The sequence below is a fragment of the Cimex lectularius genome, unplaced genomic scaffold, assembly GCF_000648675.2.
Source record: "Cimex lectularius strain Harlan isolate CLEC.00 unplaced genomic scaffold, Clec_2.1 scaffold173, whole genome shotgun sequence".
Lineage (NCBI taxonomy): Eukaryota > Metazoa > Arthropoda > Insecta > Hemiptera > Cimicidae > Cimex > Cimex lectularius.
Window position 1 is genome coordinate 899,852 of NW_019392800.1, and position 13,679 is coordinate 913,530.

Below are 13,679 nucleotides of genomic sequence, written 5' to 3' on the forward strand. Positions count from 1 at the left end.
ATAATCATCATTTTGAAAATTTTACAATGTTTAAAAAAACTAATGCCTCATTGTGTGATGTATATGATACACCTGGCCTTTAAGTAACGTCAATATTTTAAAGTATCTTAACGTCCAACTATCCATAGTGAGTTGGGGACAAAAGATCAAACACCTTTACAATGCTTTTTCTCAAATTATTCTTGATGAAAATTTCATGGGCTAGCCAGGAGAAATTAAACTCAGAACCGCTTGCATAGCAAATATGAGTGGGATGCCCTAACCACTCATCTACCGTGTCCCCACAGTTTATCAATAAAGTATATTATTTAGGTATTAAAGTGTTATAGTAGGGCTATGGTTAGGTTAGTTTGCATATCCATGATTCAATGTTTTTCCATGAAGTGAAGAATTCTTTAACCATTTCTTTCTATCAATAATAAATAATTACTATTAAGTATAATTTGTGTATTTAATCTGGTTAATTTACTTACAACCAACAAATTCTATGCTAAGTGAAGAATTTAAGATAGAAACTGACACACCAGAAGTATTAAAAAGATCTGGATGGTCGACTCCATAAGAACTCTGGCTATGCACTTGCATATTTTCTTCGCTTCCTTACAAAAAAACAAAAAAAAAACATTGAATCTTAAATATGTAACCTAACCCTAACCTCGCTGTCCACCCACCTAACCCTAAACTAACCTAATGCAACCCAACTCATTTATAAATCAGGTCAAATATAAGCCAAAAGCAATTGATAAATAAAGTAGAGTAAGTCCTGTCCTACAGGACAAGAAGTCAAACCACTTTACAATACTTTTTTCTGAGTCATTCACAATTAAAATACCTTAAGCTGGGCTCAGAATTTAATCCAGAACCACTGGCGTGGCAAATACAAGTCAGGTGCCCTAACCACTCGACCCCAGCCTTCCCTGTTATTTAACAATGATGTGTTTACGCTGTAAAATACTTATCCAGTGTATTTTTTCTTCATGAGAGATAGTCTTCAGAATATAATAACCATGCCATAGTTGTAACTTTTTTTTAATACGTGTAGTATTGACATAAAAAAAATATATATTTTCATTGGTGATATTTCAAAATATCCCACTTGAAAAAAATTTCCAAATTACACAGTAGAAAATTATTTTAGATTAAAAAAAAACTTTTAATTTCAATTAAAATCGATATGTCGATTTGTGCACTGGTTTATTGTGTGAATAATTTTGAGCAATGTAGCAAGTTCTCCTTTTGCAGAAGGAGAATTACAAGAAGTCAACAGCAAAAACGCTTCCAAAGATCTGTCATTAAAAAAAGAAGACATTCCTTCTGAGGATTTAATTAATGATTCAGCGATTAAAATCCAAGCTGAAGTCAGAGGTTACTTAACAAGAAAAAAGCTACAAACCGAGAAGGAAGCTGCTGCCAAAATCCAAGCCGGTTTCAAAGGTTACAAAGTGAGGCAACAAATCAAAGAACAAAAATAAATACTGTAATTTACCACTCAAATAATAAAAATTGAAACAAATAAAAACAAAAAATTATAATAAATATTTTTATATCAGCGTTACAAATGTGAAATCTCATTTAAATAAGTAATATTTTTGTTTTTTGTTATTTTGAATTAATGTTGTAAATAAATTAATAATTTGTATAAATTGGGTATAATTACAATTTTTTTTATTTATACACAAATTTCAGTTATGTGTTTCAAAAAAGTAATACATTAAAAAAGGCAAAATTTCATTTTTTTTCTAGTTTAAAAGTAATTTTTATTTGTTTAACTGCATCATGGAAGTTGTTCCAAGTTAAATATTTAGTAATCTAAACAATTTATGATATTGGTGTGAATTGTTAATTCCGATTCTATTTGTCAATATTTGTATAAATTTTATAAAATATAAATAGGTGCATTAATAAATGTACTAAGATATATTCTAAAAGATAAAAATAAGAGTACACTTTTAATAGATTATACAATCAATATATATTTAAAAAATAAAGCAAAACACCATCAATAGGTAAAAAATTTATATTTTGAGTTTAGAATATAATTTCGTAAAATGTGTAGTCAAACGAGTTCAAGTTTGTGCGTTTATTATGAAACATTAATGTTTAGATACATATTGGGGAAAAAATTGAAACAAAAGAATAATAAATTGGACCATTAGAAATTTTTTAAACATGTTATATTTGAAATATTGAGAGTATATGACTGCATGCATATTTATGGTTTCTATTGTGCGTGTAAAGAATGGAAATACATTAACCCTATTTTATATTTTCTTTGTGATTGAGTGGTGAAACAAGAGCAATAAGCGATTTGATGTTGGGCTACTTTTTTGTAAATAAGCCGAAATCAATTAAAAAAACCTACCTATATCGTAAACATTTAACACGGCTATAAAAAGTTTATTTGTAAATATTTACTTTTGTGTCTTTAAAATGAAAAACATTAACGATTTTGAATCTGTTCTGTACAAATCGGTAGAAATATTTTTTATAGTCGTCTTGATCAAATTTAGTCTTTCACGCCCTTTTCACTATTAACCAAGTAGCTCCTTCATTCTATAAACTGGCTTAATCGAAACTAGATATATATATGTAAGTATGTAGACAAAAATATATTTATTACATATCCAAAATGTAATCGAATGGTTAATTAAACTGTAATTTTTAAGGTGGAAAATTAAGTGACAAACATTCCCAATTTGTAATTATAATTTTTATTCAAACAAATTAAACAATGAGAAACTATTGTAATTTGAAACTAATAAGACAGATGAATAATACAAAAACCCTTTGTATTTAATCTCTAACTTTAACAGGAAACAAAATAATAAATAATGTATTTCCAAAAACATATCAAACAAATTAAAATGTAAACAAACCATTTAAAATTAATTAATGCCTTCTTTGTTGATAAATAAACTTTCTTTTCTTTTAAAATGTTTTGAGTTATGTTGAGTTGTTGAAGATTGTAAAATTTAGAAAAGTGTAGTAGAAAATATATAGTATGAAAATAACGACAATTATACAAGTATATATTTTTTGTACCAATATTGGTTGAAACAAACAAAACAGGGTGTGTTAGAACTGTCAGGTACCTCCATACCTACAACAATCAGCAGTTCGTAGCAATCCAACCTGTACTAATCGAGTTCATGTATTGTTATATATTTTGTAGCTGTACTATTTGTATGTTTCCACGATTTTATGTAATAAAGTTTATTACATTTATCTTTCCTTTCAGATTGAACCGTTTTTTCTAAAGTCTCTGTTATTTTTTTAAGAAAAATAAATACAGTAGAGTCTCGCTAGTCTGAACTGGAACCGGGCATAAATTCAAATTTGCTGAATAATTGCAATAATGAAGAAACTGAAACAATCAGTAAAACGAGTCTGGTAGAAAAATAGGCTGGAAAAGAGAACAAAGTGTTTCTAATCATTTTGATCTGTCTATACTTGCAGTTTTGGTGTATTGTAGGTGTTACGTTGTTTGTTCACAACAATAATTTTGGTTAAATCTGATGGATTAAAAGAATGACAGGCAGACCAAAATGCTTGGAAAGGACCAAACTCCAGTTCCACCAATGCTGACCTGACAATTTTAGGATGAAACTACGCCAAAAAATTGTCAGGTTTTGAACTGTGCAAAGCCGAAACTAGTTTAAATTATTAATCTCATTTAAATTTAACTGCCATTCAATTTTAGAATCGGTATTTGGATTAGCGGGACTCTACTATAAACCTGTGAACCCTCTTCCCCAAGAGATTTTCATGATACTGTAAACTATGTAAATTATCGAGCGTTGTTTTGTAAAACAGACCAAATCTGTTGTAACATAGTAAGGAAAATGGTTATAAAATTAGGGAACACAAATTATGATGGACAATGAATCAGGGTTGTAGTCAATCCACTAAGATACCAAACTTTCATCCTATACTTGGCCTACCTATATCAAATATGATATAATTCCAACAGAGACAACCATTAGTCAATGAATAAAGAGTGGTATATACATCTGATTTCGATGAAAAGACAATTACAAAATTGTCTATGTCTTTTTTTTATTTATAACAACATATATGGCTGAAAGCTTGGTAATAGCTAAAGTAAACTAATTCTTACTCCAGTTCATGGGTATGGTTAGGGGGTAGAGATGGGTTAGGTTAGGTCAGGTAAAATTGTGGTTAGGGTTAGAATTCTGTAAAACAAAACAGAGAATGAATATATATACATACATATATATATATTCAATAATAAATAATTACAATAATTAATTAAGGTTTTTAGATGAGATGAAAAAAGTTAATGGCACGAGAGGGATTTGAACCCACGACCTTCGGCTAGATACGCCGCTGCTCTACCACCTGAGCTATCGTGACCTCGATCCACTCGGACATCAACTTCCTATCTCAACCCCACCTTATGAATTTTCCCTCCTAAGGTGGGGTTGAGATAGGAATTTGATGTCCGAGTGGATCGAGGTTACAATAGCTCAGGTGGTAGAGCAGCGGCGTATCTAGCCGAAGGTCGTGGGTTCGAATCCCTCTCGTGCCATTAACTTTTTTTCATCTCATCTAAAAACCTTAATTAATTGTAATGATTTAATTGGTCAAGCGGACCACGAAATTAGTGAATTTAAATAATTACAATAATTGACAACATTGGATTATGGATATGTAACCATAATTCTACCTGACCTTACTTCACCAACTCCCTAACCCTAACCTAACTTAACCAATGCACACTACCAATGAAGTGTTGTAGGCCTTTACAATACATTTTTTTCCCCCAATTAATCACCAATAAAATTATAAGGGCTTGCTGGGATTTGAACCCAAAGCCGGTAGCATGGCATATATGAATTGGACACCCTACACCTACCAGGAGGACATCACGGTACCTGCTAATTGATAAATATTACCAGACTTACCACTACCGCGATTTACTGTCAATCTCTAACAAATTATTGTCCCGGGGCACAAAGTCATAATGAAACATTAGGGAAATTACCATTGTTTAGTTACCAGGGCATATAGAGGGGTAGAGGGGCAATGAGGATGCTGATAAATTGGCCAAGAAAAAGTTCAATCAGGACGCCTACAGCCCTGAACCCTTTTGTAGCATGCCAAATTGCAAAAAGATCCATCAGACAATGTTTAAGAATAAGGTTGGTTCAATGGGATTGCATTTCATATTAGAAATATGCTATAAAGTTAAATAAAAGGACCATCACAGAAAGTATTAAACCTAGGATATGTTTGGGCTAGAATATGGCTATAATAATGTGTTAAGGAGCTGCAGAAACAGGCCTGTGTAGATACTGTCAGGAAGAAAAAGAAACAGTGGAATATGTCTTATGTTGATATTAAAGTGGCCTATGCAGTTTGTACTGTTAGAGAAAAAGCCAAGTCCTGAACATACTGAGCTTCTTTATTAAAGTTTTGTGATCCGGTAAAAAGCCTTAAGCTTAATGAAATCAATATTGGTTACAGTGCTCAAGGTCGTAAAGAGGCTGGCTCCTTTTAACCTCAATCTTAATAGTTTAGTATTGCAAAATCAAAGTAATAGAATTTTATGTTTTACAAATAAACATGGTGCTTAGACCTTGACTTCCAACAAACAAACAAAACGATTTCAGATGCACTAACCCCTCATGACCTTACAAAAGAGTTGACTTCATAGAAATCAACACAACCCACTGGCTAAATGTGAAGTTAGGAAGTTGATTGGTAAATGATCTAATTACATTTAGATTAATGTAAAAAAATTTCTTTTTATTAGCAAAAATTTATTACATTGGTATATTAACATTATCTATAAACAGTCAACAATTTTTATTATTTACAAAATAAATAAATTAATATAAAATCTTGTTTTTTATTTAAAAAAATTATAACAAATTCTATTGGGATTTTTTAAATAGTTTATTGAGCCAATTATTGTTGTTACAGTTTATTTTCTTTCATTCACTTTGGTCTTAAATACATAACATCAATATAATAGTAAAACTGTCGAAGTTTTAATTTGAATACTTTAAAATAGGACGTTTGATTTTTTTTAATCGTTATCACAGTTTAAAAAGCGCTAGAAAAATGATTTGATTGGTTGAATGAGGCCGATTTTTACTTTGTACATGCGAATTGATACTGTGACTCAGGTGTCGCAGTTTTTCAGTCTTATAAGCTGTGTAAAATTTTTACATTTCGATAGCGAGCCATTTCCCAGCATGAATTTATTCGTTTCAAAATACATAATATATAAGCTCCAATCTCAAAGAGGGTTCGATTAATTTTTGTTTGCAATACAGCAAACATGTTCGGAGACAATAATGACCAGGTATTTGAGTGAAGATTTCTCCAATGAACCTCTTACAATTTGTGTGTAATAGATCTTATAAATACGTAAAGACAGACAAGAAGAAATGGCAAAATGCCATAATTAAAAATCCTTCCAGGCACAATAATTTCTAGTTACAAAAGGAAACAATTTTTTTTTAACAACAATCAATTTGTACCAATTATACTGCAGGTAGTAACGACAAGTGAAGGTTAAATTATAAAATTAAATTAGATCAGTCGATACAATAAGAACCATTCAATGCAAAATATTAAATAGGTGTATACTTTTATTTTGTGATATTTTAAAATTTGATGGTTTATTTATTACTGCAACCATGGACGAGTATATTTGAATCGCAGAGCCTTGATGATTCGTTTATATTAAAAAATAAATGGTTTAAGTAGTGAGAAACAGTAGATTTACAACAATTCTATTAATACTAAAGTTAAGATTGAGGTTAAAAGGAGCTGGGCCCTTTACAACTTTGGGCACTGTGACCAATATTGGTTTCTTTAAGCTTAAGAGCTTCAAGCACCTTAGTACCAACACAGGATATATTCCACTGTTTCTTTTTCTTCCTGGCACTCAAACCCAGACCGCTCCTCACTACTTCAACCATTTATTGAACCACCGGATGCCAAACAAAACCTATATTAAAAAACTTAAATCGATTTGGCAAATGAGATTGAAATTAATAAAATCACAATAAATCAGTCAAATACAAGGCAGTGTATGCTGGAAAAAAAATAAAAAATAAAAATAAACAACAATTTCTCCGACAAAATATTATTGATTAATTTTTCTGCAGGATTTTAAAACTATTGTTTAACAATGGTGCTGCCATCGACTCGACAATAGTTTGAAGCGCAGCCTCCGTTATTTCCGAATCGTAAACAGGCATCAACCCATAATTTGAAATATCTGAACTTTCTGTTACAGTACACGTTCTCCTTTCGTTTTCCAGTTGATTGAAAAAGTTGGCCATGTTTTCTCTATCTGCATTCATATCCGTTTTATCACTACTTGAGCACTCGTTTCTTTTCAAATCAAGCACTGTATCCTAAAAAAGGAAATTTTTAACATTAAAGAACAAAAAGTTAAAAATCTAAAGATTAAAAGTAAATTCACTAATTTCGTGGTCCGCTTGACCAATTAATATATTACAATTGATTAAGGTTTTTAATTGAGATAAAAAAGTCAATGGCATGAGCGGGATTCGAACCCACGATCTTCGGTTTGATACGCCGCTGCTCTACCACTTGAGCTATCGTGACCTCGATCCACTCGGACACTAACTTCCCATCTCAACCCCACCTTTTGAGTTTTCCCTCCTTTTTGCCATTTTTCAAATGTCATGTAATCGGATTGGATTCTCGGCGACAAATGAAATGGCCACAGAGAGCTTTAGTGAAGTATACTTCATTTTAATTCATTAAATTCACTAATTTCGTGGTCCGCTTGACCAATTAATATATTACAATTAATTAAGGTTTTTAGTTGAGATAAAAAAGTCAATGGCACGATGGGAAGTTGATGTCCGAGTGGATCGAGATCACGATAGCTCAAGTGGTAGAGCAGCGGCGTATCTAGCCGAAGATCGTGGGTTCGAATCCCGCTCGTCCCATTGACTTTTTTATCTCAACTAAAAACCTTAATTAATTGTAATATATTAATTGGTCAAGCGGACCACGAAATTAGTGAATTTAATGATTTGAAATGAAGTATACTTCACTAAAGCTCTCCGTGGCCATTTCATTTGTTATCGAGAATCCAATCCGATTACATGACATTTGAAAAATGGCAAAAAGGAGGGAAAATTCAAAAGGTGCGGTTGAGATGGGAAGTTGATGTCCGAGAGGATCGAGGTCACGATAGCTCAAGTGGTAGAGCAGCGGCGTATCTATTCAAATCCCGCTCGTGCCATTGACTTTTTTATCTCAACTAAAAACCTTAATTAATTGTAATTAAAAGTAAAGTTTATGATTTTTTGTGGTGACCAATATTGGTCTATTGTACAATTTCCATTATTATCTAGAGCTCTTCAAGCTTTTTTTACCAGATCCCAAAGCTTTGTTAATTCTTCAGCCCGTGGGTAGAAATCGCAACCTTTCTTCTTCTTCCTGGCCATATTTGCATTGGCATGTAGCTGTCCCAAGGCTCATATGTCTATCTTAATTTTAATCCATGTCTGATGGACTTATGTTTTTGTCAATTTGGTATGGATAAAAAAAGTTCAAGGCTGATACGTGACCTTATAGTTAAGACTTTAAAATTAATCCTCTTAAAATCCTATCTAACTACAATTGTGTACGTTGTGTTCATCATTTCTATCCATCTGTAATGAAATACATTTTAATTTTGATTTTTAAAAAATTATTGAACAATTTCCTATTATTTTATTCTCTTTTTAAACTTGACAATACTTTATGTATGTTACTTTTTTTTAACATGTATATGTTTTTGGGCTAGTAAAAGAAATTATTTGTGTGTAACCATTTTCATTAACTGAGGGGTGCACATGGATTGGGCTAGGTTATGTTAAGTTAGGTTTCTTTCTGTCAGTAATAAATAATTAATATTAAATCTGTTTAATCCATTTAACTTATGTTAAAATAACATCAATTCATGCTAGAAAGTATCTTACAAGTAACAAATTCTATGCCAAATGAAGAATTTGAAATAGAAACTGACTCACCAGAAATAGAAAAAAAAATTTTAGATGATCAATTCCATAAAAAATCATGCTTTGCACTTGCATATTTTCTCCACTTCCTAAAATCATTGAATCATCGATACATGTAACCTAACCCTACACCCGTTTGTGTCCTATAGAATGGGTTAATATCCAACACCCTGAGTGTCTCAGACAAGGTGTTAAATTATATTACAATAGTTTTTCCAAATTATTCTTGATTAAAATACCATGGGCTATACCAGGAATTAAACACGACAAATTTGAGTTGGACGCCCTAACCACTCAGCTTCCAAGCCCTTATAGTACTTTTGAAAAGGTTAGTTCCTACTCACAGTAAGTTGTTTTGCAACGCTCCGGATTTCGAGCCTTTTAGCTCATCATCAGGTTGAAGGACTTCTACAACCACGTCTCTCGACATGAATTGCCAAAAGACTTTGGACGAGAGAGACGTGGTTGTGGAAGTCCTTCAACCTGATGATGAGCTAAAAGGCTCGAAATCCGGATCGTTGCAAAACAACTTACTGTGAGTAGGAACTATCCTTTTAAAAAGTATTGAACACCACACTCACTCCATCATTTATCATTTCTAGCCCTTATAGTATGTCAATTAAGTATATTAAGTAGGTAGTATAGTATTATGGTAAGACTATGGTTAGGTTAGATTCCATATCTATGATTCGATGTTTTTCCACGAAGCGGACAATTCTTTACCTATTTCTTTCTGTCAATAATAAATAATTAATATTAAATCCAATTTGTCTACTTAATCAGCATAACTTATGTTAAAGTAACACCAATTCATGCTAGAACATATTACATAAGTAACAGAATTATGCCAAATGAAGATTTTGAGATAGAAATTGACTCACCAAAAATATTCAAAAATCTATGATGGCCTATTCAATAAGATGCACTTTGCACTCACATAATCTAATCAAAATTCTACCTAACCTAACCCGTTCCTAACCCATAACTCTAACCTAATCTAACCTATGCTCACTTTCACAAAAACCTATTAATGTTAATATTCATACAATAATTAATTCATTGTGTAAACAGTTTATACAATAATTAAAATAAAAACAAAAATCTTACAATCCACTTAATGAATTCCTTCTTCCTTTTCAGCCACAAAAAGTAAGCATCTAGGATTTCAACTGCAGCCTGAAGATGTTTCTGATACCCAGCATAATAAACCTTTTTGTTACTTAAAACTAGAAGTTCCCAAACTGACAAATGGGATATGCATGGTATAGAGCTAGTTTCCTCGTGAATCTGGAAAATAAATAAAATTAAATGACAACATTGATCAAATAGGAAATTATTTAAGAATAAGTGACATTACTTAAAACTACAGGATAAAAGCGATAATTTTAAACATGGCTTGGGAGTTTTCTGATCACTTGTTCCATGCAGTTTTTGCATTTAAGCTCGTAATCTTCAGTGTGTTGTATGTCCATACAAGGGTGGGGGTTGATATAGAATTATTTCAATCTTTTCCTCCACTGCAACCTAAGTAGATGTACAGTGGAGCTCCTATAAATTATAGCCATATCTTGGCCATATCATAACTGCAGGTGTGATTACATTTTAGTCATTATTTTGGCTAGTATTGGAACTGGAAAAATGGTTTGAGAAAAACTCAAACATCGGACAAACGCACCAAGCATGAGGCAAGCTAAGGCGAAAGAACTCTCTCTCTGAATAGGTAGGATTTGAGGAAAATTATAGGCCGCTATACCGGCCACTGCCCAATTAACTATCAACTGAAGAAGACGGGCAAAGCAGACATTGGCACATGTCCTTGTGAATGTGAAGCATTAGCTTGGTTACCGTACAGAAGTAAGTGCAAGTGCACTTTCCTTTGTGCCCCTTTACAAACCTCCTTTGTGTGAGAAATGTTCTGTACGGCAAAGCATTAGCTTGGTTACCGTACAGAACATTTCTCACACAAAGGAGGTTTGTAAAGGGGCACAAAGGAAAGTGCACTTGCACTTACTTCTGTACGGTAACCAAGCTAATGCTTCACATTCACAAGGACATGTGCCAATGTCTGCTTTGCCCGTCTTCTTCAGTTGATAGTTAATTGGGCAGTGGCCGGTATAGCGGCCTATAATTTTCCTCAAATCCTACCTATTCAGAGAGAGAGAGTTCTTTCGCCTTAGCTTGCCTCATGCTTGGTGCGTTTGTCCGATGTTTGAGTTTTTCTCAAACCATTTTTCCAGTTCCAATACTAGCCAAAATAATGACTAAAATGTAATCACACCTGCAGTTATGATTAAATTGTCAAAGTTGAGTTACAGTGCTGTCTGTAAAAATGTCAATTTTTGTAGAAGTTGGATTAGCAGCATACTCTAACGTTTTTAGGATACCAATAACTTCGGCTGCGATTGATCTGCATAGGAGATTTAAGTTTGTATTGCTTGTGGTATTGACTTTGAATAGCATCAAAGGCACAACCCGTAACACCTCCCAGTTTAGATCCATTGGTCAAAATTTTACGATAATTTGGAAATTTTGTTGTAAATGTCAGCTTTGTGTTCTAGATTGAATATTGGAGTTGTAGGATTTTAAAAGCCTTGAAAATTGTGGGGGATACACAGAAGAACGAGTTCAGTTAGCAGCAGGGGTTTCTTCTTTAGCTTGTACCTATCTGTGAAAACTTTTTGGGCTAAACCTCTTAATTTTCTAAGCATATAGTCTGATTAAACAGTTCTTTGCAAGTTTTTCACACCGGGTATTAAGCGGGATTTTACGAGCCTCAGAACAGAGTGCTCGAATAGGAGTGCTAGGGAGAACTCCTAAGTTCTCAGGCCTCAGGCAAAAATGGAGGTCTGACATATAACATAATCGGGAGTATGAGCATGAGAAACAGAGTCTATTGTGGTTTGAATCGTCTTTCTGTAAAAACCAAACCTACTTCCTACTGAAAGGTTAATAATCATTTGTTGGGTTCATGAGGTAGTTTAGAAAAACACCTTTTTCATTTGTTTGCTGATGCTTTGACCTTTATTTGGGTCATCTTCAGGGCATAAAGTGTCGTGCTATTCTTGTGGTATTGGTGTTGTGTGAAAGTGTTGTAAAAGGTAATCATATTTACCTTAGCTGTTTCTTTCTGCCTTATTTCATTTAATCTATCGATCGCTCGCAAATTATTTTTAATCTTTCCAGCTTTAAACATCAACATTTTCAGGAAATCTTCAGAGTTGTCTAGCTCGACTTTTTTGCACTCATTTATCTTTAAAAAAAAATTTTTTTGTGAACAAATCAATCAAATCTATTAACAATTGTTCGGTGATTCCTCACATTGCATTTCTTTCTGTCTGGTTCTTGTCCAAATTCAGAAATAAGCACACTTTTAGATATAATCTTGTCAAAAGCTTCTTCTAGTTTATTGTCAACGACCAGCTTCCCCAAGGCGAGGAGAAGTTCCCTGCTCCCATAAGTGCTGTTGTCCGGCAGGGCGTAAAAACTCGCCATTCTGTAGCCGAATTTGGTGAGCATCAATTTTTTCACACAATAAACAATATCTGAAATATGAAAAGTGGTGATTATATTAAAAGCTTGAGAGTTCAGTTTTTGTCTACCTGAACAATTTCTTTGGTCGCAGACAATTCTGTGGATAATCCTCCAGAACACTACAACCTAAAAAAATATATATTTTAACTTTAACAGGGATAACAATTTTATTCCAATTAGATAGAACTAAGCTAAAGGTACCAAAATATGATAAAATATTTCAACATTAATGGGTTTTTACGTTTTAAAAATAAAAACAAATTCTCACCGTGTGATCCGAGGTACGGTTGAATTTACCGTGGCTGAAATGAATAGAAAGCAACTGTTCGCTGTACATTTTGTTAATTAGATTGCAGAAAAGTAATATCGTGTCCTTAATTCCTTCCATGAGTGCAAAATAGCTAGGCAAAATCAAATAAATATGCTAAATAAGAAAAACATCGAGAATCGCCGGGTAAGGGCGAATGATTCAGGATGAAATGATCGAGAATCAATTGAATCGATCGTTCAAAAGACTCGGTTCTGAATCATCGTGAATCGACTCTAAACGATGAACGTCGATTCTTTACAGCCGGCTTTTGTTATTGGGTTGTCGGTCAAATAATGCAGGTTTATGGTTATAAAATAAAAACAATTAAATAAATGATTTTAAACATTTTTTATTAATTAAAATACCTTCTATCACTCTCAATACACTTCTCCCAACTGATAACAACTTCTCTATATCCTTTGAATAAAATATTGAGTCTTTAATTATTAATAAATTCAGTTCCTCTGGGTATGAAGTTAAACTGCGTTCAAATTATGGATAACATATATAACTTTCATGTACCCCTCCCGTACCTGGTGGCCATCCTTAACACACCATACCCTTTACTAACCTAACAACCTTACCTTTCATTCCCGTAACTACCCCTTTAGAACCATGGATGCTCCCTTTACTGACTGTGAGGGACGAAATGGCGACAAGAGAGAAGAAGGAGACCCCCTGCACCTATCAAGCAGATTTCCCCTCTTTGCGAGGCATCAGGTCCGGGGTCAGACCTAGGCCTTATTCGTCCAACCACCAAGGTTGGGTTGTGGGGGGGGGTGCTGTCAACAGCTATGTCAAATCAGCACTGAACGCATGCA

At 33.1% G+C, this 13,679-nt stretch overlaps 2 protein-coding genes across 6 annotated transcripts in view; one reads left to right on the plus strand and one right to left on the minus strand.

The window, feature by feature from the left end:
* LOC106666574 (probable serine/threonine-protein kinase kinX) overlaps positions 1-3,237 on the plus strand; it is a 66,807-nt gene extending 63,570 nt beyond the window's left edge. For 2 of the 4 annotated variants that reach the window (XM_024228054.1, XM_024228053.1), the window contains exon 5: positions 1,243-3,231. In XM_024228054.1, coding sequence (XP_024083822.1) covers positions 1,243-1,472 — 230 coding nt within the window. In that variant the 3' untranslated portion in view covers positions 1,473-3,231. Of the gene's footprint in view, positions 1-1,242 lie in introns of all 4 variants that reach the window. The other 2 variants (XM_024228055.1, XM_024228052.1) reach the window with 2 other exon arrangements.
* A 2,652-nt stretch (positions 3,238-5,889) lies between these two features.
* LOC106666657 (uncharacterized protein C14orf80 homolog) lies at positions 5,890-13,040 on the minus strand. 2 transcript variants are annotated; one of them, XM_014393998.2, is made up of 6 exons: positions 12,817-13,040; positions 12,617-12,674; positions 12,336-12,559; positions 12,130-12,267; positions 10,125-10,304; positions 5,890-7,394 (listed from the first exon to the last, which is right to left on the minus strand). In XM_014393998.2, exons 1-6 carry the CDS (start codon positions 12,934-12,936, stop codon positions 7,128-7,130), a joined length of 987 nt encoding a protein of 328 aa, XP_014249484.1. In that variant the 5' UTR covers positions 12,937-13,040; the 3' UTR covers positions 5,890-7,127. The 2 variants fall into 2 exon arrangements, with proteins under 2 accessions (XP_014249484.1, XP_024083824.1); XM_024228056.1 differs by lacking the exon at positions 5,890-7,394 and adding an exon at positions 8,342-8,669.
* Between the last annotated feature and the right edge of the window lie 639 nt (positions 13,041-13,679).